Source organism: Bombyx mori, chromosome 10, assembly GCF_030269925.1.
Source record: "Bombyx mori chromosome 10, ASM3026992v2".
NCBI lineage: Eukaryota > Metazoa > Arthropoda > Insecta > Lepidoptera > Bombycidae > Bombyx > Bombyx mori.
In genome coordinates this window covers 5,585,520-5,613,491 of record NC_085116.1, presented here as the reverse complement: position 1 = coordinate 5,613,491, position 27,972 = coordinate 5,585,520, and the positions used below count along the sequence as shown (strand labels likewise).

The window sequence follows — 27,972 nt, the reverse complement described above, 5'->3', positions numbered from 1 at the left end:
TGCGATTTCATCATTGTATGATTTTTAAACAAACTAAAGTTTTTTATTTATTTTGTAGAACATTTTTATAACGCATTGTGGTAATGATGAAAAGCTTTAATGCGTATAAGATCCAAATATTAAAAGACTCATAGTTATGAATCCTACTTGTCTCGAAACGTTAACTTTAAATAATTAGGAGTATTCAGATTTTAGTAATTTTTCAATTCTTTTATTATAATTTATTGATTTTATAAACTTTTCCTCTTTCGCTTGTTTGAGGGTTTTCGGTCTGTATGAATAATTAACAAACAATTCAATACCTACCGACAATACATCATACACATGCGAATAGAGTGTAAAATCATGGTAAAATCAAATTGTAAAAAATGTCAAACACACTTTGACATTTTAGACAGATGTCAAATCCAGAAAATGTCAATCCGAATACGGCTAAAATTTTCATGCGTCTTGTTGATTTGATTCCAAGAATGCTAAATTTTAAACTCATCTCAGAATTTGATTACTGAATTAACTATTTTCAAAAAGAATCACTACATAAATAATAATTAGAAATTTTTTAAATTCATTTTGCTGTGATATACTTTTCTGTGAGCTAAGATTACAGTGCGTTCCTCTCACATCCTTTAACTATTTACTTCACTCGCGATGGTATTCATCCTGTGTGTACATTTTAAGCTTATAAAATAATCGCCAAAGAGATGAATTCAGGCACGGACTGGCTCTGCGATATCTTGCAGCATGTACAACTTGAACAATTTTATGTACCAATAAGGGATCAATTACAGGTAAACAAGAAGCTATTTACATAATTATGCCTGTATTACAATGCTGTCAAACACAAAAAAAATGGTTTTAAAATAAATCTTTTTATTTTTGATAGTGATAAAACAAATCCTTTTATTTATTAGTGATATAATTAATAGGCTAAAGCTATTTTTAGATTACCAGACTAGCTCATTTTGATTATGTACATACGGAAGATCTTGAAAGGATTGGTATCAGTAAACCAGGAGTGCGCAGACTATTAGATGCTGTCCGGAAAAAGAAATTGCAGTTATGGAATAGAAAATTTTGGAATAAACTTTTTGGTACATCAAGTTCAGTTGCCAAAGAGAAAACAGATATTGCGAAACCAATTACACAAACTGAAACAAGGACAACATGTATCATACTTGAGAAGGATATTGTGTGAGTAGGATACTATAAAATTGCATGCAAATACAAGAAATGATCATCTTGACAAACCACTTCTAAACTTGCCATATTAGATTGTAGTATAATTGTAGAATTTAAAATTATGCATACCAACAAGTTTCCTGGCTTTTAAAAATTCTTTTTGTTGTCCTTGTAGGCAGATGAACAAATGGCCCACCTGATGGTGAGTGGTTACTGTCGCCCATGTACTTCAGCAATGCCAAGGGCAGAACCAAGCCACTGCCTACCATAAACCATGGCTATCAGTATTTTATATATTAATAATATTCAGTAGTCTTAAAGCTAAAGCTTTCTGCAGGTTACATAATGAACTTGGCAATGGATCATTTGGTGTAGTCAAAAGAGGAGAATGGAAAATTCCAGACCAAACACAAACTGTCCTTGTAGCTGTGAAAGTATTGAAAGCGGATGCATTTGCCCAGCCAGGAATTTATGATGACTTCCGAAGAGAAGTTGAGGCGATGCATAGCTTGAAACATGTGAATTTGATCAAATTACATGGAGTAGTGTTCCATCCATTAATGATGGTCTGCGAACTAGCTCCAATGGGTGCTTTATTAGATTATATAAGAGGTCAAAATGGAAAGGTGTCATTAAATTATATTTCAAAATGGTCAACCCAAGTGGCTGCTGGTATGGCACACCTAGAGAAACACAGATTCCTGCATCGTGATTTAGCTTGTAGAAATATTTTATTGTCAACCTTGGAATTGGTAAGTAAATAATGAAGTCATAGTTACCATCCAGACTGTGTAACTGTGCACATAATAGTGTTAATTAATATACACTACAGACAAAATTAAATCCTTATTGAATCCCTCACTAGTACTATATACTATCATAAAACAAATCAGTGCATCTGTTAATTGAAAAAATGTGTAAAAGTTTAGTGTTTCTTGAATTTCGTCTCTGCTTTAAATTTATTTGTACCATCAGGCAACACACAAAAGTTCTGGTTTAGTCTTAAAATGTATTTTAATTATTTTCCCATCATATCAATGGAACATGAGATTGAACAATAAAACCAGTTTATAACAAGAGGGTATAGAAAATTACATTACTTCAATTAAGTAAATATTTCTAACCATTGTGAAATACGTTCATAGTTTTCATATAATGTTGTAAGAACAAAAAACGTTATACAATAATAGTAAATTTCACTTTTTTATTACAAAATCATGTTGTATATTAAATACAAACAAATCTATGAAACAGGTAAAAATTGGTGACTTTGGCCTGATGCGTGCTCTGCCTGATGCGGATGATTGTTATGTCATGAGTGAAAGAAGACGCGTGCCGTTTCCTTGGTGCGCCCCAGAATCTCTGCGCACGAGGCAGTTTAGTCATGCATCTGATGTATGGATGTTTGCTGTTGCCTTGTGGGAAATGTTCACTTTTGGTGAAGAGCCCTGGATAGGTGAGCATTTTGAAATCTCAAATTCTACGTACATAGATATCTACTACATTTCATTAGATTATTAAAATACCAAAAAACAAATTAATCCCTTTTTTGTTATTAATAGATAGTGACTTCAATAGAGCAAAAGTAAAATGCACTCTGATTGTACCAAAGTCAGGTGCCTCCCTATATGACCGTGCTCTTTTTTTGTTTATCAGTGATCAGAGAGCTTATTAATATATGAAATGAATTATTTACTGCCACTGAAAAACAACTCTGTTTTATGATCTTCTTTTTTTATTCTCAGACTTAAAAAAATCCAGTGGCTCTTATAACATTTCTACTTTACTAACTATTTATTAGAGTAGCTAACTACTTCAATTATTTATAAAACTTTATATCAAGCACCCCATTCACAATCTAATTTATTCTTTTAATTTACATACAATTTATAAATTATTGTTATTCTTTTAAAAAACCAGGATATAGAATAGATAGAATCAGCCAAAATAGTAATCAGTAATAAAAGTAGTAATAAAATTATTCATATTTTCTATGGTCTTTGATATGTATTTATATTTTTAAGTTAATCAGTCATCTTGTAGTTTGACAAGATTACTTAATTAATACAGGTCAAGCTCAAAGCTCATGAAAGTGTTATAAAAGTGTGGTGTAGTCATATAGAACACTAAATACCAGTCAATTGTATTGTCAATAGGCCATTATCAGTCCACACCTGTTATGTAAATATTTGGGTGAAACACTAATGGCATTTTTCAGATGAGTAATTTGTCAATATTTTCACTTTTCTGTGTTATCAGAAGATACAGAGTTCCACTTTTAAATGAATAAAAAAAAACAGTATATCACAGTTAAACACCATATAGGAATAAATATCTAAAAAATAAAATGTTTAAATAATTTAAATTTAAAAAACAAAATAAAATTTTGTTTAGTCAAAAACGTAATCAACTAATTAATATTGTTGAATTGAATTAAAAAAAAAATAATAATTAACTAATACCTACAACTTTCTGGCTCGAAGCTTTCTTGCGTCATATGGTTTGAATATTTATCTAAAAAAGAGTTTTTTTTTTATTGCCTAGATGTGTGGACGAGCTCACAGCCCACCTGGTGTTAAGTGTTTACTGGAACCCATAGACATCTACAACGTAAATGCGCCCCACACCTTGAGATATAAGTTCTAAGGTCTCAGTATAGTTACAACGGCTGCCCCACCCTTCAAACCGAAACGCATTACTGCTTCACGGCAGAAACAGACGGGGCGGTGTTACCTACCCGTGCGGACTCACAAGAGGTCCTACCACCAGTAATTACGAAAATTATCATTTTGCGGGTTAATTAAAAGCACTTTTAAGAAAGAAAACTATTATAGTAAATAGGTTCGAGCTGTGATTATGTTACATGGGTTAATGTCAAAAAAGTATTTCCAAATGGCTACTATAGTCCATGCGCTAGCAGTCGCGGCCACATCCAGTACTTTAATATTACCGTAGCTTTGTGTTTTCAAATGTAAATTTTCTCGTTAGGCCTCAACGGTTCGGAGATCCTTCGGCTAATAATGCGTGAAGGTCAACGACTTTCGGCCCCCAGTGCGTGTCCCCCGGACGTGTACATGCTCATGATGCAGTGCTGGGACCTGAACCCTAAGGAGAGACCAACGTTCGCCGGCATCCTGCGATACATGGAGACCAACAAATTCGAAACCTCCATAGCATCGTTGAGGTGAGTTTTATTTTTTACACAATAAAGGTGAATTTGGCTCTCCAAATCAACGGAAGGTAATGGGTGGCAGTCTATATGTCAAACTGGACTGGAATTAAAATATTTACGTCGCTCTTTACTGAAAGGTCAAGGGCCGAAATGGCGCGATGCCGTTCAAACATAATTCATCACAATTAACACATGTATATCATGACAGAGATCAGGATACATTAATTTTATGGTAACTGATAGCTGAAGGCGGGAGAAAAAGCCTAATAGTCATTGTGGCCCGTATAGTTTAGACCATCTTATGTAGACACGTCTTTGTCTAGGCCAGTGATTATCAAACTTATTTCTTTTACCGCCCCCTTTGAAAATCAATTATTTTTCAACGCCCCCCATTTTTTATACACCCCTAAAACTTTAAAACCACAATTTCATTAATTTAATTAATAAATGTTGTATTAATTTTAGTAAATGTAGTACCACGTAGTACATAATTATGTATTTGTAGATGCTATTATTATTTCTTCATATTATTATTATATGTCCGTACATTGCTACAGAGCGTGTATTTACAAATTTGCAAAGTAAAAATGAATTCTTCTCATCAATATGCTTGTTTAAATTCAGAATTACCAAAATAAATTGCTAGTTCACTGTACTATTACTATGATAATTTATTAGAACGAAACTATTTTTGTTGAATATCTTTCTCATTAATATAAGATTCTCATCATAAGATAATTAAAAATTTATATTTCGACTAGTAAATAATACTACTAACAATAATAACTTATTAAACTACGAATAAGCTAAACCTGGAAGTCGTAGAGGATTTCATTTATCTGGGCTCCGTCATAGCTAGTAATGGACCCTCCGAAAAGGACCTCAGAAGGCGAATCAGAATGGCAAAGAGAGCTAGCTATGTCCCAAATGGACCGTGTTTGGGCGGACAGAAACATCTCGAGGAATACCAAAAAGCAGCTCGTCACCTCCCTTGTCTTTTCCATTTTGCTCTACAGCGCAGAGACTTGGACCCTCAAGAAAGCCGACCGCCAACGCATCGACGCGTTTGAGATGTGGTGCTGGAGAAAAATGCTCGGGATTCGTTGGACAGAACACTGAACCAACGAATCCATTCTTAAATGGATTCGTTGGTTCAGTAAGCCGAGCTCAAGAGTCCAATGCGCCTCAGCACTTCATGCGCGCGGAGGAGTTTCGAGATCTTTGGACATATCGCCAGAAAGAGAGGTGACAATTTGGAAAAGCTGCTGGTAACAGGCAAGGTATGCGGGAGAAGGCACAGAGGCAGAACTCCAATGCGCTGGTCGGACCAAATACGCTCCACTCTCAATACCTCAGTCCACGTTGCTATCCACACAGCCGAGGACAGGCAGGAATGGCGCAAGATGTTGCAGGAGAAAGTTATTAGAGGAGGCCACGACCCTCAGCACTGAGGATTATCGACGCAAGAAAGAAGGAAACTACGAAAAATAAATTAATATCATTTCGTATTATAGATAAATATGGGTAATTTTTCATAGAATTTTAATTTATAATTTAGAACTGGTTCAAATAAAAACCGCCACCTAAGTCAGCGTTTTTATTATTTGTAATAATTAATATCTATACTAATATTATAAAGAGGAAAGATTTGTTTGTTTGTTTGTTTGTATTCAATAGGCTCCGAAACTACTAAACCGATTTGAAAAATTCTTTGACTGTTTGGAAGCTTCACTATTCCCGAGTGACATAGGCTATAATCTTTTTTGAAAAAAAATAGGTATCCTTACTAAAACTCCCATAATTTAACCCAAGGTGTAAAAAAATTACCTAAAATATTCTTTACGTCGCGTGCCCTTCGAAAACTATTGAGGATAGAATAAAATAATGTACTACGACTTTGTAAAAAACATTATTATTTACAAAAAGTGTCGCGACAGCATATGTCTAATTATTATATTTATGCCGCAATAAGTGTTCTTTTATTTAAAAAAATGCCCCTGGTAAGACACGGAGTGCCTCCCTACCTTCGCCGACTGGTGGCTTCCTACTTGGAGGACAGATCGGTCACGGGTACTGGACACGGTGGGATCGTGCACAGGTTCCCGGTCGTGCGCGGTCGGTGCTCGGCCCCCTTTGGTGGAATATCGGGTATGACTGGGTACTGAGAGGTGCCCTCCTCCCGGGCCTAAGCGTAATCTGTTACGCAGACGACACGCTGGTCGTGTCCCGGGGGGGAGTTTTGCTGAGTTTGCTCGTCTTGCCACCGCTGGGGTGGCGCATGTCATCGGCAAAATCAGGAGATTGGGCTTCGACGTGACACTTAGTAAATCCGAGGCCATGTGGTTCCACAGGCCCCGGAAAGTGCCACCTGTCGATGCCCATATCGTGGTTGGAGGCGACCGTATCGGGTCGGGGTGCAGTTGAAGTACCTCGGCCTCATTCTGGACAGTCGTTGGACCTTCCGTGTTCACTTTCAGAACCTGGTCTCTCGTTTGTTGGGGGTGGCCGGCGCGTTAAGCCGGCTTCTTCCCAACATCGGGGGGCCTGACCAGGTGACGCGCCGTCTCTATACGGGGGTGGTGCGGTCAATGGCCTTATACGAGGTGCCCGTGTGGCGTGGCGCGTCCCAGCCCCAGTGTGGTCAGAGCGCGGAGGGCTCAATCTCGGCGGTCCGTGCTGGAGTCATGATCCAGGCGGCTGGCCGATCCTTCGGCTAGTCGTAGGACCGTCGAGGCGATTCGCCCGGTTCTTGTGAATTGGGTGAATCGTGATAGAGGGCGCCTCACTTTCCGGCTCACGCAGGTACTTACTGGGTATGGTTGCTTCGGTGAGTTCCTGCACTGGATCGGAGCCGAACCGACGGCAGAGTGCCACCATTGTGGTTGTGACTTGGACACGGCAGAGCATACGCTCGTCGCATGGGAGGGGTGGCGGCGTGTCCTTGTCGCAAAAATAGGAAACGACTTGTCGTTGCCGAGTGTTCTGGCATCGATGCTCGGTGACGACGAGTCGTGGAAGGCGATGCTCGACTTCTGCGAGTGCATCATCTCGCAAAAGGAGGCGGCGGAGCGCGTGAGAGATGCACAGGCCCGCCGCCGTCGAGCGGGGTCCAGGGAGGTGGATCTCGCCCAAGCCCTGGCCCTCTAAGTGTTTCGGGTCTTCCTCACATGTCGGCCTGGGGACCGGCGAAGGGGGCCTAAGAAGACGACATGCAAGCTGTTCTGCACGCGTTTTACGCATGAGCATCCGGGTGATGGAAGGCCGGCTATCCTCAACCCACGCTGGTTCTGACCCAGCGGGGTATTCCGTAGAATAGACCATTCTAACCGGCGCCATCTAGGCGGGCTTCGGACAGCCTGCCGACCGAGAGGGCTGGTAGTCGTGGCGCCGACGACCGCCAGTCCGGCGTCCCGAGGGGGAGGGTGATGGGAGAGATGTGCTCCGCACTAAACGCTTCACTTTCCCCCCTTTGACTTTTCATGAGCTTTGTCTCATGCGAGGTTTGGATGCTGGTTGTTGAGCTACAGGAGGTTTTAGTCGGTTCGACTCCGACATGCCCCGCCCTCCATCCCCAGTGAAGGGCGGAAGTCCGGCGATTTCCTCCTGACAAAAAAAAAACGTGTGGCACTCGGGAACTGCGGCGTTAAAGCTGTTGCATAGCATTTTTTATCAACTTATGACATTATAATTAGGCAATGATAATTTAATATTAAAACAAGAATAAAACAAAACCATGCTATATTAAAACTTAATAAAGGCAAAACCTTAACTGTCCCCTTCACACTCATAAGCTAAACCGCGCGAGAGAGAAATGGGCAGATTTTCATGGTGCGCATGCAGTGTGACGTCACGCCACGCGCTTATTCACAAACACTACATAAGCGCAACGTGTGAATGTGTTGAACGCGAGCTACATGGTAGGCGGAGTGAGGGATGTTAGGTTTTTTTCGTTACGGAATTTCATGATTTGGTCGTCGTGCTCAAGGCCCGCGATAAAAGCTATGCAATAGCTTAAAAATGTATGAATTTGTAATAAAATCTCTTTGGCTATACTATTTGTATCTGGCTGGTTTTGGTATCATTAAAAGTTTAAATTCGAAAGAAGATAATTCCAAATTAAAATCAGGAAGATGTGTGATTTTTATTTATTTTTCGTACTGTCAAGATGAGTGAATCTAATGAAGATATTCGATACATTTTCAAATTGTACTACAAAAAAGGTAAAAAAGCAACGCAAGCCGTGTAAAAAACTGCAATGTTTATGGACCTAGTCCAGTGTCTGTGAGAGTAGCACAAATTTGGTTTAAGCGTTTTCAATCCGGAAATGTTGATGTCAAAAATGCACGTCGCTCTGGTCGCCCTATTACGCATAAAATCGATGCCATTTTTGAAAAAGTGGGGCAAGATCGGCATATCAGTAGTTACGACGTAACTGAAGAACCGGGAATTGCCCACAAAATAGTTATGGCGCATTTGAAAAAAACTGGGTACACAAAAAAGCTCATTGAAAGAAACCTAATGAACCGTGTACTCATTTGTGATTCTTTATTATGACGTAATGAAACTGAACCATTTTTGAAGAAGCTGATAACTGGTGATGAAAAGTGGATCACGTACGACAAGAACGTACGAGAAAGGTTGTGGTCAAAGGCCGGTCAGGCTTCACAGACTCTGGCGAAACCCGGGTTAACTCGCAACAAGGTGATGCTGTGTATGTGGTGGGATTGGAAGGGCATTATACATTATGAGCTCATTATACATTATGAGCTGTTACCACCAGGCAGGACCATCGATTTTGAACTCTACTGCGAACAACTGATGAGATTAAAGCAAGAAGTTGAGAGAAAACGACCGGAATTAATCAACAGAAGGTGTGTGGTTTTTCATCACGATAACGCTAGACCTCACACATCTTTAGCCACTCAGCAAAAATTAAGAGCGCTTGGCTGGGAGGTTTTAATGTATCCGCCGTATAGTCCTGACCTTGCACCTTCAGATTTCTACCTGTTTCGGTGAAATAAAATAGTAAACAATGTTTACAATAAGTGAGCTGTTTAGGCTTACTATACTATTTGACATTGGATGGTAATGGGTAAATTGTAAAAAATAATAATCTAAGACAAATTTTTGAACAATAATTATATACGCATTTCCATTTTATATAAAAATTATGATTCTTACATCAGTAATTTCTTATAAAATGCTAGGAAAATGCTGTAAAATGCCCTTATGTTAAAAACAAGAAAGAAAGTAAAGAAAACCTCAATTTGTGTTAGTTTACGTATGTGTAATATTTTAAAACTCTGCATGGTAGTTTTTTTTTGTAATGTTTAATATAATTTCTGGTGCAATGTAATTAAGGTCAAATTGCTCTAATTTTTTAACTATCAGCGATCATGTTCCGCAGAAATATTGTTACAACTTGATTGCGTACGGTGTGTGGGCTATCCTACGAAATCTATGTTAATTATTTTAAGTTTTTATAACATCATACAGGGTAGAAATATAAACTAATTATTCGTTATTGTATAGTAGGTGAGTTTTAATTTTAGTGAAATTTAAAATACTATAAAGTAAATGAAATTACAAATTTTACAGCGCCCCCCTAACCCACATCAACGCCCCCCATTTTTTCCTGGGCCCCTTAACGCCCCCCTCGAGGTTTCAAACGCCCCCAAGGGGGCGTTATCGCCCACTTTGAGAAAGACTGGTCTAGGCCAAAACCCAACGTAAACTAATTACCTAACATAGACTTCAGCTTATCGGGTAGAGAATATGCATTCCGAGGTTAGACACATTACCTTAAATACTTTTATCCGCTTTGAGTTCACAACTAAAGTTGCTTTCAGACTACACTATAATATAATAGCATATTATATAGCTCATAGCACAACAATATCGCGCACCATACATTGTTATGGGTAGTTTTCCAATTACAGAGCATAATGCGACTCAATGACGCACAATGCCGAATTATGCTCAAGCTTAATTGGAACGTGAATTAGTTTTCAAATGCATCAGCAGAGTGCGTTAAGTTAGCACAGTTTTAATTAACATTGATTATTTCTAAGAGACTACGACGAAACGAAAGCCTTACAATTTTTTTCAACATTAAATAATATTACTAACGATAATATAAACAAAATTTCGATCAATGCCAACTTAAAGAAAAAACACTTGTCAATTTTCTGTCACTGAGTAGGTATCGATTGCGAGTATCACGCGAGAGCAGTACTTTTGAGAGTGCTCGATTGTACGAAGCGTTGCTTTAGTTGGAACATTCAACGTTGAGCATTATGCCGCATAATGCGCTCGTGTGCTGTAATTGGAAAACTACCATGGACCCGTTCACGCTGTACTGTACTGTATATTATTGGTTAAGTATATGCTGCTATACTATATGACACTATAGTATAGCGTAGTCTGAAAGCAGCTTTACGGAGGCTGGACAACGGCATATTAACTTAAGATTTCTAACGTAGTGTGATGGCGCCGTAATTTCGTTTTATGTTCTTTTTATTAATAATTATAAATTACACTTTTCCCTGTTCTACTTTTTAAAATAATTAACAAACATATACTTACTTCACTTTAAATTTTTCACGCAGCACTTCATACTTATTGTATTAATAGAACAATTACTTCACTTCGTGCGTTTCTCACGTTTTAATAGAAAGGCTGAACGCGAAAGGCGTGCATTGAATATAGAAAAAAAAGTTCTTAATTATACTTTTTTCTTTTACGTAACCAACAAATAATATATCATATTAATGAACGCATACATGTAATTGTTTGAAAGGAATCTTTGTTTTGTAGTTAATAATTACCATTTTAAATATATACAAGTGTAAATTTATTAATATAAATAACATTTTTGGACGGACAACGTCATTCTCTAAATTCTAAATGTTATGTAGATAAAGGAATTAATGATAATAATTGTATGAAAATAATGACATTTAAAAATAATTCTGGAATTAACAACACACACATGAACATAATGTGTTTTGATGGTAAAAAAAAATCACACACTCACACAATCTGCGTCTTAGGTTTTAGGATAGTTTTGACCACACCCAGTTTTGAGCTCGTATTTTTTCGGGAACAATTGAAATTGTATTAACAAGGAATAGGAACAATTTAATAAAATGAGGTTCGTAAAAATGTGCACGGATACGTACCACCTAGCTGCTTATTTCTGCCTTGTATTGTAGGAATCGTGCATGCAGAGATGCGATGTTATTTTAATGCATTGACTTAATGACTTGATATATATTTTTAGTTGGCTTTACCGCGTAATATTCTTCACTCATAGCCTAATGTTAGGCAGCGATTTGACTTAGTTTACTGGTGGTAGGACCTCTTGTGAGTCCGCACGGGTAGGTACCGCCGCCCTGCCTATTTCTGCCGTAAAGTAAACAAAAACGTTTCGGTTTGAAGGGTGGGGTAGCCGTTGTAACTATACTGAGATTTCATTTCACTCCATATTATCATTTTTCATTTTTAGAAGAATATAAATTAAGACATGACCTAAAGGTCTTAGTAACCAGGTCATAAAATCCAATAAAAAAAAAAGACCTTAGAACTTATATCTCAAGGTGGATGGCGCATTTACGTTGTAGACGTCTATGGGCTCCAGTAACCACTTAACATCAGGTGGGCTGTGAGCTCGTCCACCCATCTAAGCTAAAAAAAAAGAAGTTCGACTTAGTTAAATCGGTCGACGCGTGAGTTGCTCTAGTTAAAACTAACCACGGTCAAACGAACTCTTAGTCATCAATAAAAAAATACACCAATTTTATTATATAACATGTCTGAACTGTCTAACGCATACGATGAGTGTAATATGAGGGGACATGTGCCATTATCTAATTCAACAGCTACAGGAAGCAAGGCCAGATGAGTGTGGATGCAGGCGATCCGATTATCCTCATCGACAAAAGACCGGAACTGCACTGGTGGAAGGGGCAAAATCAGAGGTCTTTGGAAGTTGGATTGTTTCCCAGGTATTTCACTAATGTATTGTAAATTTTTTGTATCGTTAATTATTATTTTTCTTTACCTATTCTCTAGTAGTTTAAGAGGCTATTTCAGCTACGCCCAGACGGGTGCCTGAGCTCATCCACGCATCTTAGCAATAAAAACAAACATAAAAAATGTGACTCGGCCTCACTCGAAAATTTACTTATTAAATAATCGTCTCAATAAGTCGTTGTTTGTTAGTAAATTACTTCATAGTCGATTTTTTTATTACCAAAATAGTGTTCAAGGTATTAATTAAATTCACATCAATTATTAAAAATAAAATTACATTTTTGTTTTTTTTTTTTATTCCTACCTAAGCTGGTAGCCTGGAGCGGCTATTCCAGCGTAACCGTAACTAGTAGGTGAGCTCACGGGGCTCAAACCTGACGACGATGCTAACACGAACCCTATCAAGGGTCGTGCTTCGCAGAATCTACCACCGGATCGGAAGCGCGACCCACTGAGAAGATCCGGCGAGAAACTCAGTGGGCTGTGTCTGAGAGTTAATTTACTCGTCGAGCCCTTCGTCGCAAGCGACGGGTTCGACGAGAACGGTGACCGGACCGTTACATTTAGTAATTCAACATCCAACACATGATAAACGAAGCGAAAGGCTGCAATATACATGTGTATGTGCGTATGTATTTTATGTTTAGCTATAGTCTCATCGGAGCGTCATTTTCGCTGGTAATCACTGTGAGTTTCTTTTCAGCAACATTCTGTCTGCGGTCAAACTCAAGAACAACCATCCAGCTTCGAAGAAATCCCAAACGTCATCACCCTCTCCTTCGGGTGAGTGATGTTAAAACTCCACATTTCTAGTATTCATTCGGCGCGCTTTTAAAGTTTTTTTTTTCGTTGTTGTTCCGTGAACCACTTAACTCCAGAGTTTAAGTCAACTGTCTGCGTGTATGTACAGTTAAGGAGAGCTAAATTAAATTAGTGAAGACGTGTGAGTCCGCACGGGTAGTTACCACCAGATTAAACAGTAATGTGTTTCGGTTTGAAGGGTGGGGCAGCCGTTGTAACTATACTGAGACCTTAGCACTTATATTTCAAGGTGAGTGGCGGCATTTACGTTGTAGATGTCTATGGGATCCGATAACCACTTAAAATCAGGTGGGCCGTGAGCTCGAGGTTATGATTAGACATGGTTTTTTTTAAAATGATAGTATTCGGTCATGAGAGTGACATAAGCTGTCTTTTATACCGAAAAACATCTTACTCTCACGGGAAACTACACTTTCCCTTAACCGCGCGGGCTAAGCCGTTTTCATACAATTTCAAGTGACATTGGCTATATTTTTTTCAGTATGGCGGTATTATTGTTCCATTATCAAATCTTCTATTTTTCTATTTATCTAGAATTGCATTAACTTAATTAGATTGATTTCTGTACACTTTATATTAAATTTAACTAGTTTGGCATGCAACCGAATAATTAATTACATTAACATGATCATGCAACTCGATGCGTTCAGTATCGAGTTTTTAATAACACAATGTAATAAAAAATTATTCTAAAAGATAAACGCTAATATTCGACGTTCACGTTCCAACGCTATCGGCAAGAGATAAACTTCATTCGAAATTCGAAATACGAAATTCAAACGTTGTATGCGTAAAATATAGATAACATAAAAACCACTCTTCTACCGGAAATTATTACCGGACTTTGGTAGTACTAAATATAACGGTCTTATTCATAATAAGTTATCAGAGGTATATAGGCCCGTTATGAGACTAACAAAAAGTGTTATTCATAATAAAAATTAAATAGTAATATTGTAATTATATTTTTTGGGAAAATTTATGGCCATTTGTCTCGGAATATGCTAGTAGGCGTGACTGTACTTTGTAATTCATATTCTAAGCAGTTCTTTCACCATACGCTTGAAGCGGTACTAAATCAACTTGTCAACAATATTAATTAATTAATTAATCTCTCCTATATTTATTTATTTATAACTTCTTATACTATAAAGTATAAAGGCGGACTTAATGCCATAGGCATTCTCTAACAGTAGTCTACCTTAGGGGAGTGCAGAGATGAAGCTTGGTAGGTGTAGTATGAAGGTGATATTACTGAAACATAATAATATGTGTATATATAACATACATAATATTTATAGATACAAATACTCGTACTTAAATAAATACATATACATAAATATATATATATATACATAAATATATACATATACGTATCATAAATATATACATATAAAAACATATATAAACAAATATTATCAATTAGATGACTCTGCTAACTCTCTGAGAAACAGTTCTCGAACCTTCGTCTTAAACGCTTCACGTGTAGTGGTGGTATATAATGTCGACAAGTAATTACGCACTATTTCTTGTGCATACAAACATGTAAAATTGACGTATTCTATAAATTTTATCTAATGTTTACATTTGTATGTATGTACACGGTTGATTCGAGGTCTCTCAGTTAGTTGCTAAAACTGAAATATCAAGACGTATTTTTGTTCATCGAATTCCTATAACAAATAAGAATGAAAATAACGGACTCGTCGTGCAGTAGTTGCGCCGAGGTTCATGGGTTCGATTCCCACACCAGGGGAACATTTGTATGATGAACAGGCTTATTTGCTATTTGTCTGGATGTTTATCATCTATATATTCAAACGTATATCAGTATGTATGTCAGTCTCCGGTACCCATAACCAATACCGTCTTTACCTTAAGGGCACACGGGGCCCGTGCCCGAAGGACCGACAATTTCTCTCACACATTTATTCTCAAAACATTTTTGTCGGGAACATTACACTTTTTTCACAAATCAGTAATCTTATCAGAAGGTATTTAGGTAGGAAGGTAGGGTATTTACAAGGCACTACGCCATTATATCGATGACTGCGCCTATTCCTACTGTACTAATTAATAATATTTCCGAATGCATGCTGCCTAATTTACTAAGTACACCATCTAGCGATCGTAACCAAAAAACCAGCAGCATTCTAATATCATTAATGACATATTATATCATACTGTACTTGATTACCTATAATAAATGGTCCTAGTCAGTAAAAAAAATGTTATTATAATTCGATTTTTTTACTTTCCAAAAGGGCCCCAAATTCTTGTGTGCCCAAGGGCCCCAGTCTAATTTAAGACGTCCCTGCCCATAACACGGATTCTTAATTTGGGGTCGGATGACCGTGCGTGATTCGTTCCCAGTTATTTATTTATTGACTTTAATGAAAACCAATTTCTTTACATTACATATTATTACCTTTTGTTTTCATTGGGCAGACGTGTGGGACAAGCTCACGACCCACCGCTTAGTATTAAACCTAGGCATCAATGCGTGATCGCCGCGGCTGACCTTGAATACGCGAATAACGCGGTCTAAATCTCAATTGTATAGTACTAGCTGTGCCCGTCCGCTTCGCTGGCCATTTAAAATTAACATTATTATTTCTCACCCCCACAAAGATTCTCATCATTAACGCCCCCGCAACTGGTGTAGGGAGTTCAACGCTCATATAAATAGTACCATAGATACCAAGTTTCAAGTAAATCGAATGCATGGTTCAGTAAGTATAACGGAACATCCGTAAAAACCACTGTAAATTTATATATTAGTATAGATAACGACGGTCCTACCTTTCAAACCGAAACATATTACTGCTTCGTGGTATAAATAGGCAGGATAGTCGTGCACACTCGTTTAGACTCATAAGACGTCCTACCATCAGTAATTATGCAATTTGCATAATATGTGTCACTGTAAAATGCAACAGCTGCACCTAATTCTGTCTGCCCTGCTTGCTACTGATTTACACTAATCTACAGTACAATATGTACAGTAAAAGAACAAAAGCGATAGATTTTTCAAAATCACCACAATTATATAACGACTTTATTTGGAAGACAAACTGAACTTAAACTATATTAAATCTAACCTTACAACTAAACACCATTTAAATGTCTCCGCATTTAAATAACTAATAACGATTTAGGCTTCGCATCGCTTAGAATTAAATAATTAATACAAAACGTAAAACAAAAATAACAACAATTTGAAAAAAATAACAAAAAAACGTAGTAAATAGAAAATAATCAATTAAAAATTTGCATTCAACCATTGACTGACTAAGGTTCTCCTAATAATCTTAGTAGAAGTGTTGAAAATGTCCACAGTTCAAAGCAGTCAACTAGAGCATTGAAACTGTTAGCAACTCTTATAAAGTATGCATTACGTCATTGTGGATTCTCCTGTTTCTTTTAAACCATATGATTGCGTCTGAATTGAAATGTTTATACATCTAATGTACCTTTGGAATACAATTACGTGTTGGCACATGAGAATTGCTAATCATTGTCTCGTGTTGTTTATCACAGCTTCTAACTGTGACTAATCTAGTTATACGCTACACGTGGAAATTTAACACATCTATGTATGTCTTGATATGTGTAAAATGAATATGTATTTATTATAAGTTTTAAATAATTTATACTAATAAATCGACCACTTAGTTTTAAGTGCAATCTTTAGTTGTGAACCGTGCATTACTTTTTATTATTATTGCATAGTTGTGTTATGGAGCTTAAGACCTGTTCGGTATAAAATGGTTTCCGGGGCCCATAGACATTATAACGTTTGTGCCGTAACACACCTTGAGACATGAGGTCGAAATATCATCTGGATCAAAAAAATTGTACTCGTATTATGTAACGGATTTTCCCCCCTACCTATACGCTGGTAGCCTAAGGCTCCCCACGCACTAGGATGCGGCAACCAAAATATTTGAGCAGCCAGTTATAGAAGCCAATCGACGCCCATTTATGATCTTTTCGTCAAGCGATTTCGACTTTATCTCGTTAAAAACACAAATCAAAAAAAATACACTGGATTCATACTCTTTTTCTAGAACGGCACTCAAAAGGCTTATTCTATAACTATTTTATAGATGTTCATACATACCCCGACCGGTTTTCTTAAATACAAGAGATTGTTCAAGCATGCTGTGGCATATAACTAACATTTTGCTAAACGAATATGCATTAGCTGCTACAGCAAGTGCGCGGGGATTGACAGCAGCCACATACATTCACCAACACTCGCTCTGGCTGCCGTGCAACAGGCGCGTTGTATTGGCTACCGCAGCCAAGAGTTCCGGGCTGCTTATGTGCGCGCGCTCCCATACAACGAACGCCATATGAGTCGTCTATTATCAAAGGTGGCAATCTGTGCATTTGGACAAAAAAAAATTATTGATATGTCAATACAGATTGATTTGAATATAATCGTCTCCTTCAAATAATACGGTTCAAAACCTGCATTAAATAAAGGTTAATACTTAACCTGTTATTTATCTAAGATGTCGTTCAGAAGAGTTTTGTGACTGCCAATGGAATACAAAGTCAATAATTCGTTTTTCTGATTTACCAATAATTGTCCAAAAGTCACATTGCCGGCTTTGATAATAGTCGACTCATATATTCTACTGGCTGCCTAGTGCGCGGAAGTCTAAGAGGCTATTCCAGCGAAGTCCGGACGGGTAGGTGAGCTCACGGGCTCAACCTGAGAGAATTTGCTAACACTAGACCCAGCCCTAGCAAGAGCAGTGAGTACTTCACAGAATCTACCACCGGATCGGAATCGCGACCCACTGAGAAGATCCGGCGAAAAACTCAGTGGACAAACAGCCGTTCTACCGAATAAGCCGGAACGCATGACTGCTTCGGGCTTAATGTGGGCAGGACGATAATAACTACTCACTCGTACGGGCTTAAAATAATACCTACCCGCTACTAATTCCGCAAAATAAAATTATGCGACTTTGATCCTTATCACACGATGTCGTAAGGCTTCGAGCACGCGCACGTGTACACCGGACGACGTAACCTATAGGCCACGACGACTCCAGAAAATATATTCGGCTTCCTCGTATTTTATTCAAATTTCAATTTATCGTTAGTGTTTACACAGAGTGGCATAATAATGTCGCAAAAAAAAATATTCTTTCGTTTCTCTGTGTAATTTTTTTCTCTCTCTCAGGATCTAACATTAACGAGAATGTTTTTATTCTTAAATTTCCAACAAACTTAGTTTCCAAAGGCTCGAATCTATAATGCTTTAGAACCAATTTCCATTTTCAATTTTCAATTTCGATTTTCGATTTTCGATTATCAATTTTCAATTTTTGAATGGAATTGATTTTAATCTACGAGTACCGCGATTCAAATTCCGAACTCCATATGTTAATTTTCGTTTGAATTTTCGCGTGTTCAATTTCAAATTTGAAGATTCAAATGTGTTTCGCTTTACGATCACAGCAAAATCGTCGGTGCTGAACTCGTCGTTGTCGAATGGAGACGCGCACGAGTCAGCCGTGGTGCTCAGGAAACGCAGAACGATAGAATCGACGCAACCTTCCAGCACGCGCGCCGGTAACGGCGGCAGTAAACAGTTCAACTACAACAAACTTATCAACGATCGCGCTTTGCTGTCCGGCATGCAGAGGTGCACGAGAGACGCCTATTCCAAAAGCTTGAACCAAGGTAATGAGAATATAGATTAAAAAAAAGGTCGCAGTAGAGCAACCGTTCACTTTCCCCCCTTTGCCTTTTCATGAGTTCTGTCTCGTGCGAGGTTTGGATGCTGATTATTGAGTGACAGGAGTTTTTAGTCGGTTCGACTCCGACATGCCCCGCCCTTCATCCCCAGTGGAGAGCGGAAGTCTGGTGATTTCCTCCTGACAAAATAAAAAAATAGAGCAATCGAGATCACAGCACACCAGACTGCTCATTTCGAGTTTTTTAACTTCTCGATCGCGTAAAAGTTACCAGGCATAGGCCTTCCCCGATTTACACCACTGACCCTGGTTTTCGGCTTATGTCATCCATTTCTCACTGTCACTTTTCGCAAACTAATTTCAAAATTAATTGTATTCAATGCTACTGTTTCTACACCACTTTTTTTGTATGTACCCATCGTGTGCATTACGCCTGCCTTTACCTAAATATTTTATATCAATTGTAACTCCTATAGTCGAATAGCATATAGGAAATTGATTAAAAATAACAATGGCTCTTAATGTCCTCAACGAATCCAATCAATATTTACTTTTCAGTTAAAGAAGACCTGCTAATAGACCTCGATTTGCCGCCTTCGACCAAACCGAGCACACCTAAGCGAGCAACGAACCAAAATAACGTTTCAATAATCGACCAACCAATAGACGTCCCAGAGATTGGTAATTCGATTTTATTTTTTGTATAAAAAATTATAGTTCAACCTACTCCTGGTTTTTTTGTTCTACCCTTTAAAAGTGAAAATCGTAATCGGAGATCAGTAATTAGTCATTGGTGCAGTATTTACTTATCAATTGTATGATTACGAGTGACCCGGATGTCGTACCTGTTTTGTCATTGACGAGAATGTCAGGAGCTCATAGTATATTTTTCGTTACAACGAATTTTAGGGTCAAGCAATAGAATACTATGACTTGAGAGTGAAACGATCTATTTGGCTAAAAGCTCTCGTAGCCGGGCCGTAATTTCTTTAAAAAAATGCCCGTTTACTTTCGAAACTCAATATGTGAAATCGCATAACATCATTGTAGACATATTTGTTAATCTTAAGTATGTACCGAGATCAGATGATATGTATGATAACGTAAGATTTAACAAATCGAAACGTCACTTTATTATCGCTCAGCTATGAGTTTTAAAATTTTGATTCAGCGGAATCCGGATATTGTATTTGTCGCAGAATGGATGATCGTGCAAAGATATCGACCGATATCTTCACGATTTTCTGACACAGTGGGCAATCGTGCAAAGAGGTTGGGTAGCACGAAAGGATAACACTTCCGAGACGTCTTCACTCTTCCCAAGTCAAGTAACAAATGTGTCAGAAGGCTTTTAAAAAAAAGGGCCTCGAAACTGCGATACTTTAAGACAATTTTTTTTTTTGTATGGAAACTATCGACTTCTTGTATCGGATGCCCTAAAGTTATATGTTGTTAAAGTTATGGCATTTAATTATTGTCTAAACACAAGAAAATAAAAAATAATAAAAATCATACAAGTCTTTATTTATTGTTGTACATTTTATCAATCTACTCAATACAAGTAATCTACAGGAGCAACGAGAAACTAATCGAAGCGAAGCCATCTAGTGGCCGATGCCCGTAAACATTTTTGTTGAGTGCTTGAGTTGCTTATCTATAACTAATTTATGTGTATTATCTATGGAATGTGTTTCGATTCCACTCGAGCGATGACACTTAAGACTCTGCCGCAGCACGCCACCCGAACTGAGCCGACGTTTGACGTTTGATGCGAGTTATTGATTAACTAGCGACCCGCCCTCGCTTCGCTTCGGAAACTGTAATTTATTATTGATTTCCTCACTATTTAAGGGATATTATTATACATATAAAACTTCCTCGTCAATCACTCGTATCTATTAAAAAAACCGCATCAAAATCCGTTGCGTAGTTTTAAAGGTTTAAGCATACATAGGGATATAGGGACAGATAAAGCGACTTTGTTTTATACTATGTAGTGATTTTGTCTGTTACAGGCGATGGAATCGAATGGGGCCAGCAAAGCACCGAGAGCTTACCAACGTTCTCAGTGTATTCGAGGAACGCTCAGTCGAGTATGCACGGTGCTAAGTCACTGGACAGTCTCGCGACGTCATCGAACGTGGGCACGTCCACTGGCCAGTGGGCGGAGGATCCCTTCGACGCGTCGTCCTGGCCCGCGGACACCGGCCCGAATGTACACTCGACAAGTTCCCTCAACACCGTCCCAATGCGCCCCAACCACGAACTAGAAGTAAATGAATCAAATTCGATGCGGTCACGACAGAACGAATCTCACGTATACTCGAATAACTACGTCACGACCCGCGACACGGACGCGTCCCGGCTCCACAACATCGCGACCACGTTTAAGAACTCGAATAGTTTAAATACGAATGCACTGATGCAAAATGCGTACAGTTCGTTGGCGGAGATGTCCCTCGACGATAGAATTTCCGAATCGTTGAATCTCAGGTCGAAAACGAATGAAGACAATCTGTACGCGAACAGTACGTACGGCGAGCGACCCGGCACGTCGACCGCGCCCGAGACCCGCTACAAAGACATTCCGATTTATAACAATTTCGATATTAACACCGCCCAACAGCAGTTCATAATCGAAACGAAAGATTACTACACGAAGTTATCGTCTCCGGCGAAAGCGAACACGAGCAACGACTACGAGAAGAACATTTACGTGCCGAAATACGAAGACGAGACGGAGAAACTGAGGAATTTTAGCGACAACGTCGAGAACTCGAAGAATTATTCCGCCTTCAAATATCAGAACGTCGATTACGGTAATTACTCGTACGATTACGGAGCGAATGTCGCTTCGACCTCTCGAGTGCAGTACGACGAGGTCAATGACACTGCCAGTAATTTTTACAGCGAAATAGGCGACGCGTCGAACTTGTACGCGAGCCCTCAGAGAATGTACACAAACGCGTGCTTATATGATGAAGTGTATGAAGAAGCTACGCCTCGTCCGCACCGACCAGCCCCGCCTTGTCCAAAGAAACAAAAATAATTGACCAGTGAATTTCATTGAACACGCCCAGTGTTGATGGTGGGGCGCATAGTTTGGTCTGTTGTCCTGCCAATTTTTGCCGCGAAGCAATCATGCCTTCTAATCGGAAAGGTAAGAGCAATGTTTTGAAGAAATTAGGGCTTCGACCTTATATTTCCGGCTGGGTGGCACCGTCCACTTTGTAAGGACTATGCAAATACTATGAGCTCAGCAGACGAGAGCACTCCCTACTACACTATGCCACTAAAAATAGTGCCACTGAACAAAACAGCCGAAAATGATGATTTACATGTCGTTTAATTATAAGTACCCCGTTTAAAATTAGTATATCAACATCACAAACATATTGGAAGGTAGACAGAAATGAAAACGTATGGAGAAACAAAATTCAACTAATTCGATTATTTTAGTAAAGACTGATGAGCTGTTAAGCCTTCCTAGTTTTGCTTTAAGCACTAACATGAGGTTACATAGCGTCTACATTGTTTAATTATTGTAAGAAATTAATGAATACATAGGACTAAAAAAAATCTCGATGTTATTTATATTCATGTCTTCGAGTAGCGTTCACTTTGCACTCGTGTAATTTTATAGTTACAAAAACTCAATAAAAATGAAAAAAAAATCAATCAATCCTATTATAATTTGTTGTTAAAGGACAATGCCCGTTTTCTTAGGGCGTTTGGGCCCCTAAAAAAAGTTGTCGGGTCATAATAGTTTTAACTTAATTTGATAGACAAAGAAATATCGTTTCATATTCAGAAAACGATTTTTATATTCTCACCCAGGTGAGAATATAAAAAGATTATAGATCTAGATATAAGATATTTCTCTTAAGAAATCTATTTTTTTCTGCAGCTAAAATTAAGTTGTTAATTTCTTTCTTCGAAATCAATAATCGCTCTCATCATTATTTACAGTATTAAATAAGTAAATTGTGGTTAATGTTGCTAGAAATAAGCCCTAACGTACATTTTATTATTATTATATCCTCATAATCAGTGCCAGATTAAGCAAGCGCGGGGCCCGTAGCAAATTATTTCAAAGAGCCCTTGAGCTAAACTTAAATCGAGCCATCTCAATTCTGCTACACATCCACACTGTGTCGGGTAAGAGTGCTTGCATACGTCAGACTTTTTATAGAGCTGATTATCAGGCTGATTGAAATTCTACACGTTTATACAAACAACTTGTCTTAATAAGTCACTCAAAAAATTAAGCTCGGGCAGAGATGAGTGGGTTTAAATATGCGGGGCCCCCGTTCGCGCGGGGCCCGTAGCAATTGCTACTCTTGCTATATGGTTAATCCGGCACTGCTCATAATAATAATAAAATGAAATGAAAATCCGGAAGACGGCAACGATATTGTTGTTGTTGTTTTTAAATTCGTCAATAAGCAGGCAAAGAGTGTAGCCTATACAGCCTAGTCTGTCGTACTTTTTTTTTTTTTTTTTTCAATAAAAATCTGGTGTGTCTCTTTTTATTGCTTTTTGGGAGTTTTGACGTCAACTCGATGAATAGCACATTGAGTGAGCGTGAATTTCCGCAGACCTTTTCTCTCGAAAAAAAAAAAAAAAAACAGTCACTGCTATGTTAGCCACAATTTCATTCCAATGCCTCAATAATCGTGAACAACGATTATTGACGTTTAATACACAAAACAACACCCAATTTATATATTATACATCACAATAAACTATTAAAAAAACATTAAAATAAAACTTCAAGTGAGGCTTCACTCGGATTGCTGCCAAAACTCTCTGATTATATATTATATAATAAGAATAGAGTAATGGTAGGCCATTGAGATTTTTACTAATGGAATAAATAATATCTAAAAATATTAAATAATTCATGGTTTTAAGTAATAATTATTATTACAATATATAAATATTGAATTGAACAAAAATAAACTAAAAAGTCTGTGAATTATAACCATTACCTTTTTTTTTGTTTGTTGTTCAAGTCACAGACATCTCTTTCGTTTGGCAGCTTAAAGGTTTACTATAAGGCTTTATAGGCTAAGTCCTTTGCCTATTGGTGAATTTAAAAACTATGGCTCTCAGTTTTGGCATGTTATCAAATAAGTAATTTATTTTTTTGTAAAACAATGTCAGTTTGTAAGAAATGTTGATACATAAACTAAACAACGTGAAAAATAAGGCATAGTTTTTCAAGTACAAATAGTTTTGACATAAAGTTGGCCCACTTTTAGGCATTGTCCTTTGATTTATAACAATTTTTGATGGCAGCGGAAAGATTGAACACATTAAAGTAAATCGATACTTTTGTACGATTTAATTGTGGAGTTTTGTAACTTAGACATTAAAAGTCTCGTTTGTTACTTTTTTTTCTTTTCAAATGCTATAGTATAAGGGGCATCTAAGTCATTGTTTAAAATAAAAAAACTTAACACTTAAAAAAATCCATTGTTCATCACAAAGCGGACATCCAATTCAATTGTGTGCAGTATATTACGGCTATGCTATGCTTAAAGCAGGAATGTCGCAGCGAATTAAAATAAAACGCGCTTTCTGAAGAGTATCATTGATTTTTTTTTAAATATTTAATATTTCTCAAAAGGTTTAGTTACCAAGTGCCGTAAATAAAAAGGAATCAACCCGCGATAACAATGTCATAATAATACGTTACGTATTTAAAAGCAAACGAAAAATAAATATTCATTCTGAAGCCAGTTCGAGTTTTGCGAACCCGCATTCTGAAGCGGGTCATCGACCGCGCGCGTCACCCGATTTTCAATTGGGCTACATTCATGGAAACATACATGAATATTCAAAACTACTGCCAACCTCCGTTTTAGACAAACGCCTTAAAAGATATGGGATCGGAAAATTCTTTATTTTTGAAATTTTGTTAATCTCGGATAAACACGGCCTCTTTGTGGACGACGTCATTAGAATTACAGAATATGCAAGTTTTAAACACATATGACGTCATCGACGATGTAAATAAATTTTATTTAGTGATTTATGAAAATGATTTGACAAAAATACAATTAATGCTTTCCGATTTCCCTATTGTATTCAATATAATAACAATAAATAAAAAAGTTTCCAGTACTAGAATATCGAATATACTCGTAAACATCATTAGGTGCCTCACCATTATGTACCTGTTAGAATAATACACAAAGCAAATTTTACTTTTAATACTCGACGAAAAGTTAATATCTCATAACTATATATAGAAGCGTTTTTTTGTTTGTTTTGTAATATCGTTAGATTAAGTTTTACTAAATTTAGTATTCGACTACAACTATTTTACCCTTAACTTTATGTAACCTATTAATTTGTAAACAATAAACCGTTTCAATAGTAATGTAACAAAGTGCCTTATTTAAGATCTGTATTATTTGCTATGCTATGAATTAATTAAAAATAATAATATCACGACATACTTTTTTAATGTGTATTCGTTAATATTCGTCCACGGCACGTCCCAAACATTATTTTCTAATCAAGATGACTAATAAACAAATAAAAATGTCTAATACGACAAGTGCTCTTTCAATTGCTCTTCTTTTGCCTTGATAATATCTTGAATTATGAATGTCTTTCAAAAGAACAGTTATTTTAATAATAGAAAATATCAAAGACCTAGATTCTTACGTATTTGCAACATATCTATTAACGTTCTCGCCTATACTTTACAGGGTTAGTAATTAAACATAATACGGTTATAAAATACTAATTTGATTTTACTCTTTTTACTAAATAAAGAGTAAAATTTTATTCTATTAAAATAGAACTTAAATATTGGCTACCCTACTGTATCATCTCAAGATTTTCGAAATTATGTCAAGATCTTTCGATATCTTTAACTTCTTTAAAACATATTAAATATAATTTCGTATTGTTTTCTTCTTTCTTTAACCACATTCCCATCTACCATTACTATTTTTATATATTTAAATTTAATGATATTATTATTGTAATAATAATTATAATACATTGTGTGTTTGTCTATGTTTTTAATCACATTTATAAAGTACTGAGTTTTAAATGAACCGATACGAATGTGAAGTAGGAATCGTAACTGTGTGAATAAAATTCGTTTGAAAAGTACTTGAAAGTCACAATAATTGTCGCAATAAACGAAATTTTAACATAATACGTTGTCATTTTAATAATCCCGCACACTTCACAATGATGGCCGATTTATGACTAAATGGTCGTAAAAGACGATGCTGGATTGAATATCTTCTATATGAAAATGTATAAATATTTATTTATTTATTTATTTATACTTTATGCACAAAACAAAACTTGTACACCGGCGGACTTAATGCCATGGGCATTCTCTTCCAGTCGACCATAGGGTGGTGCAGAGATAATGCATGGTAGGTGCATTGACAAAAGAATAACAAACGACAACAAAACAAAAAACTCCAAACAAAAATCTTCCTTAAAATAACATCTCAGTATTATAGAATACACATACTACAATTTACTAATTTACCATTAATTATCATCTAAGCAGATTTTATTTTATGAGTTCTACTGAGGTTTTTTGCGTTGTTCTTTATGGGCAGAAGAAGAGTTCATTACTAGTGGTAGGAAGTCTTATAAGACCACGCGGGTAGGTTGGCCTTTCTGGCTATTTCTGCCGTGAAGCAGTCATACGTTTCGATTATACGGTGGGGCAGCCATTGTATCCATATTGATTTAGAATTCATGTCTTAACATGGGTCGTCGCATTTACGTTGTTGTCTATGTGAATCCGCCCTGTTATCTAAGCAATAAAAACATGACATTAGGTACCAGATAGGTGAATGCAGTCTGTTACCTTCGACATAATCGTAAGTAACATCAACGCGAATTACCAATAAAAAGGTGGGTACTTTTGTGACGAGACATGTGATCTATAGAAGTTTTTCCTCACTTCTGTTTCACACACACTAATTTATGTGTATTATCTATGTCACACACAGCGGAGTAAACAACATGTATTCGTTTCGTTTTGATCGTAAAAACTAAAGAGCAAGGGGACTTGAGGGCTCAATTCCGCTTAAGAATGGCCATTGAGTTTCGAACGAACATGTCAAAGTACATCATTCATCTAGAGTATTCTAGAGATATTCAAATGCGTCCATAATCGATAAGTACTCTCAAGTGGCGAGAGAAAGAGAGAGAGAGAGTATACTTTAACCTAAAGGCAGTCTGAAGATTTACGTTAAGAAAAAAAAGTAATGATAAGTAAAGTAGTAATAAACACATTATTAAAGGATGTCCATAAATGTAATCAAGAAAGTACTTATTGGTTTTAGTTATACTTAAGTGGTTTATAAAAAATATAGATTTTGGTATGCATCTGCAATTGTGCTGTGCATTTTTAGCGTAAGCAAAAGGACTTCCAAGCCGCAACGGTATCCAAAATTTAGCAGCCCGTGAATCTCTTGAATAAATATTACACAGAACTTTTTTTTTTTTTATTGCCCTTGTAGGCAGACGAGCATACGGCCCACCTGATGGTGAGTGGTTACCGCCGCCCATGGACTTCAGCAATGCCAGGGGCAGAGCCAAGCCGCTGCCTACCGCTTAATACTCTCCACAAGCCTCGTTTGAAGAAGGACATGTCATAGCGGTCGGGAAACACCGTGGAGGGGAGCTCATTCCATAGCCGGATGGTACGTGGCAAAAAAGACCTCTGGAAACGCACTGTGGATGACCGTAGTGGCTCCAGGTAGTATGGTATAGTACTTCAAAAACGTCAAAACCTTATTCAGTCATCTTACGCAAATGACAGCTAGAGAACACGACCCCGAACTCGCAGGAGGCCGGTGACCCCAAGTGACCGCTGTTTTTGAATAATTTACATTACGTCTTGTTTAAAAATAACGTTAAAACATTTTCTCTGTTACTAAAATACTTTGTCTTTTGTTTTATTTAACTGTTTTAGTTTGAAAAATCAATAAGCTAACATATATTCGATTCCAGGGGCAGTTCTCTGACATCCATCCAGCTTACTAAATTATCTAA

General features: G+C 37.3%; 1 protein-coding gene across 2 annotated transcripts; it reads left to right on the top strand.

The window, feature by feature from the left end:
• Positions 1-400: 400 nt before the first annotated feature.
• LOC101738858 (activated Cdc42 kinase Ack) lies at positions 401-26,104 on the top strand. Of its 2 annotated transcripts, XM_062670497.1 has the most exons (11): positions 412-606; positions 679-788; positions 944-1,191; positions 1,517-1,931; positions 2,434-2,635; positions 4,168-4,363; positions 12,232-12,357; positions 13,089-13,168; positions 18,686-18,910; positions 19,483-19,605; positions 20,940-26,104. In XM_062670497.1, the coding sequence occupies exons 2-11, from the start codon at positions 702-704 to the stop codon at positions 21,971-21,973; spliced, it is 2,736 nt and encodes a 911-aa protein (XP_062526481.1). In that variant the 5' UTR covers positions 412-606; positions 679-701; the 3' UTR covers positions 21,974-26,104. The 2 variants fall into 2 exon arrangements, with proteins under 2 accessions (XP_004930430.1, XP_062526481.1); XM_004930373.5 differs by having other exon boundaries at positions 401-788.
• Positions 26,105-27,972: the final 1,868 nt, after the last annotated feature.

Excerpts from the sequence above, each read along its gene's own strand:
- LOC101738858 (XM_004930373.5), top strand. The coding sequence starts at position 702 with ATGAATTCAGGCACGGACTGGCTCTGCGATATCTTGCAGCATGTACAA. Across the intron at positions 1,192-1,516 it reads ATACTTGAGAAGGATATTGT|GTTACATAATGAACTTGGCA; the intron begins GTGAGTAGGATA and ends AGCTTTCTGCAG. Across the intron at positions 12,358-13,088 it reads GAAGTTGGATTGTTTCCCAG|CAACATTCTGTCTGCGGTCA; the intron begins GTATTTCACTAA and ends GTTTCTTTTCAG.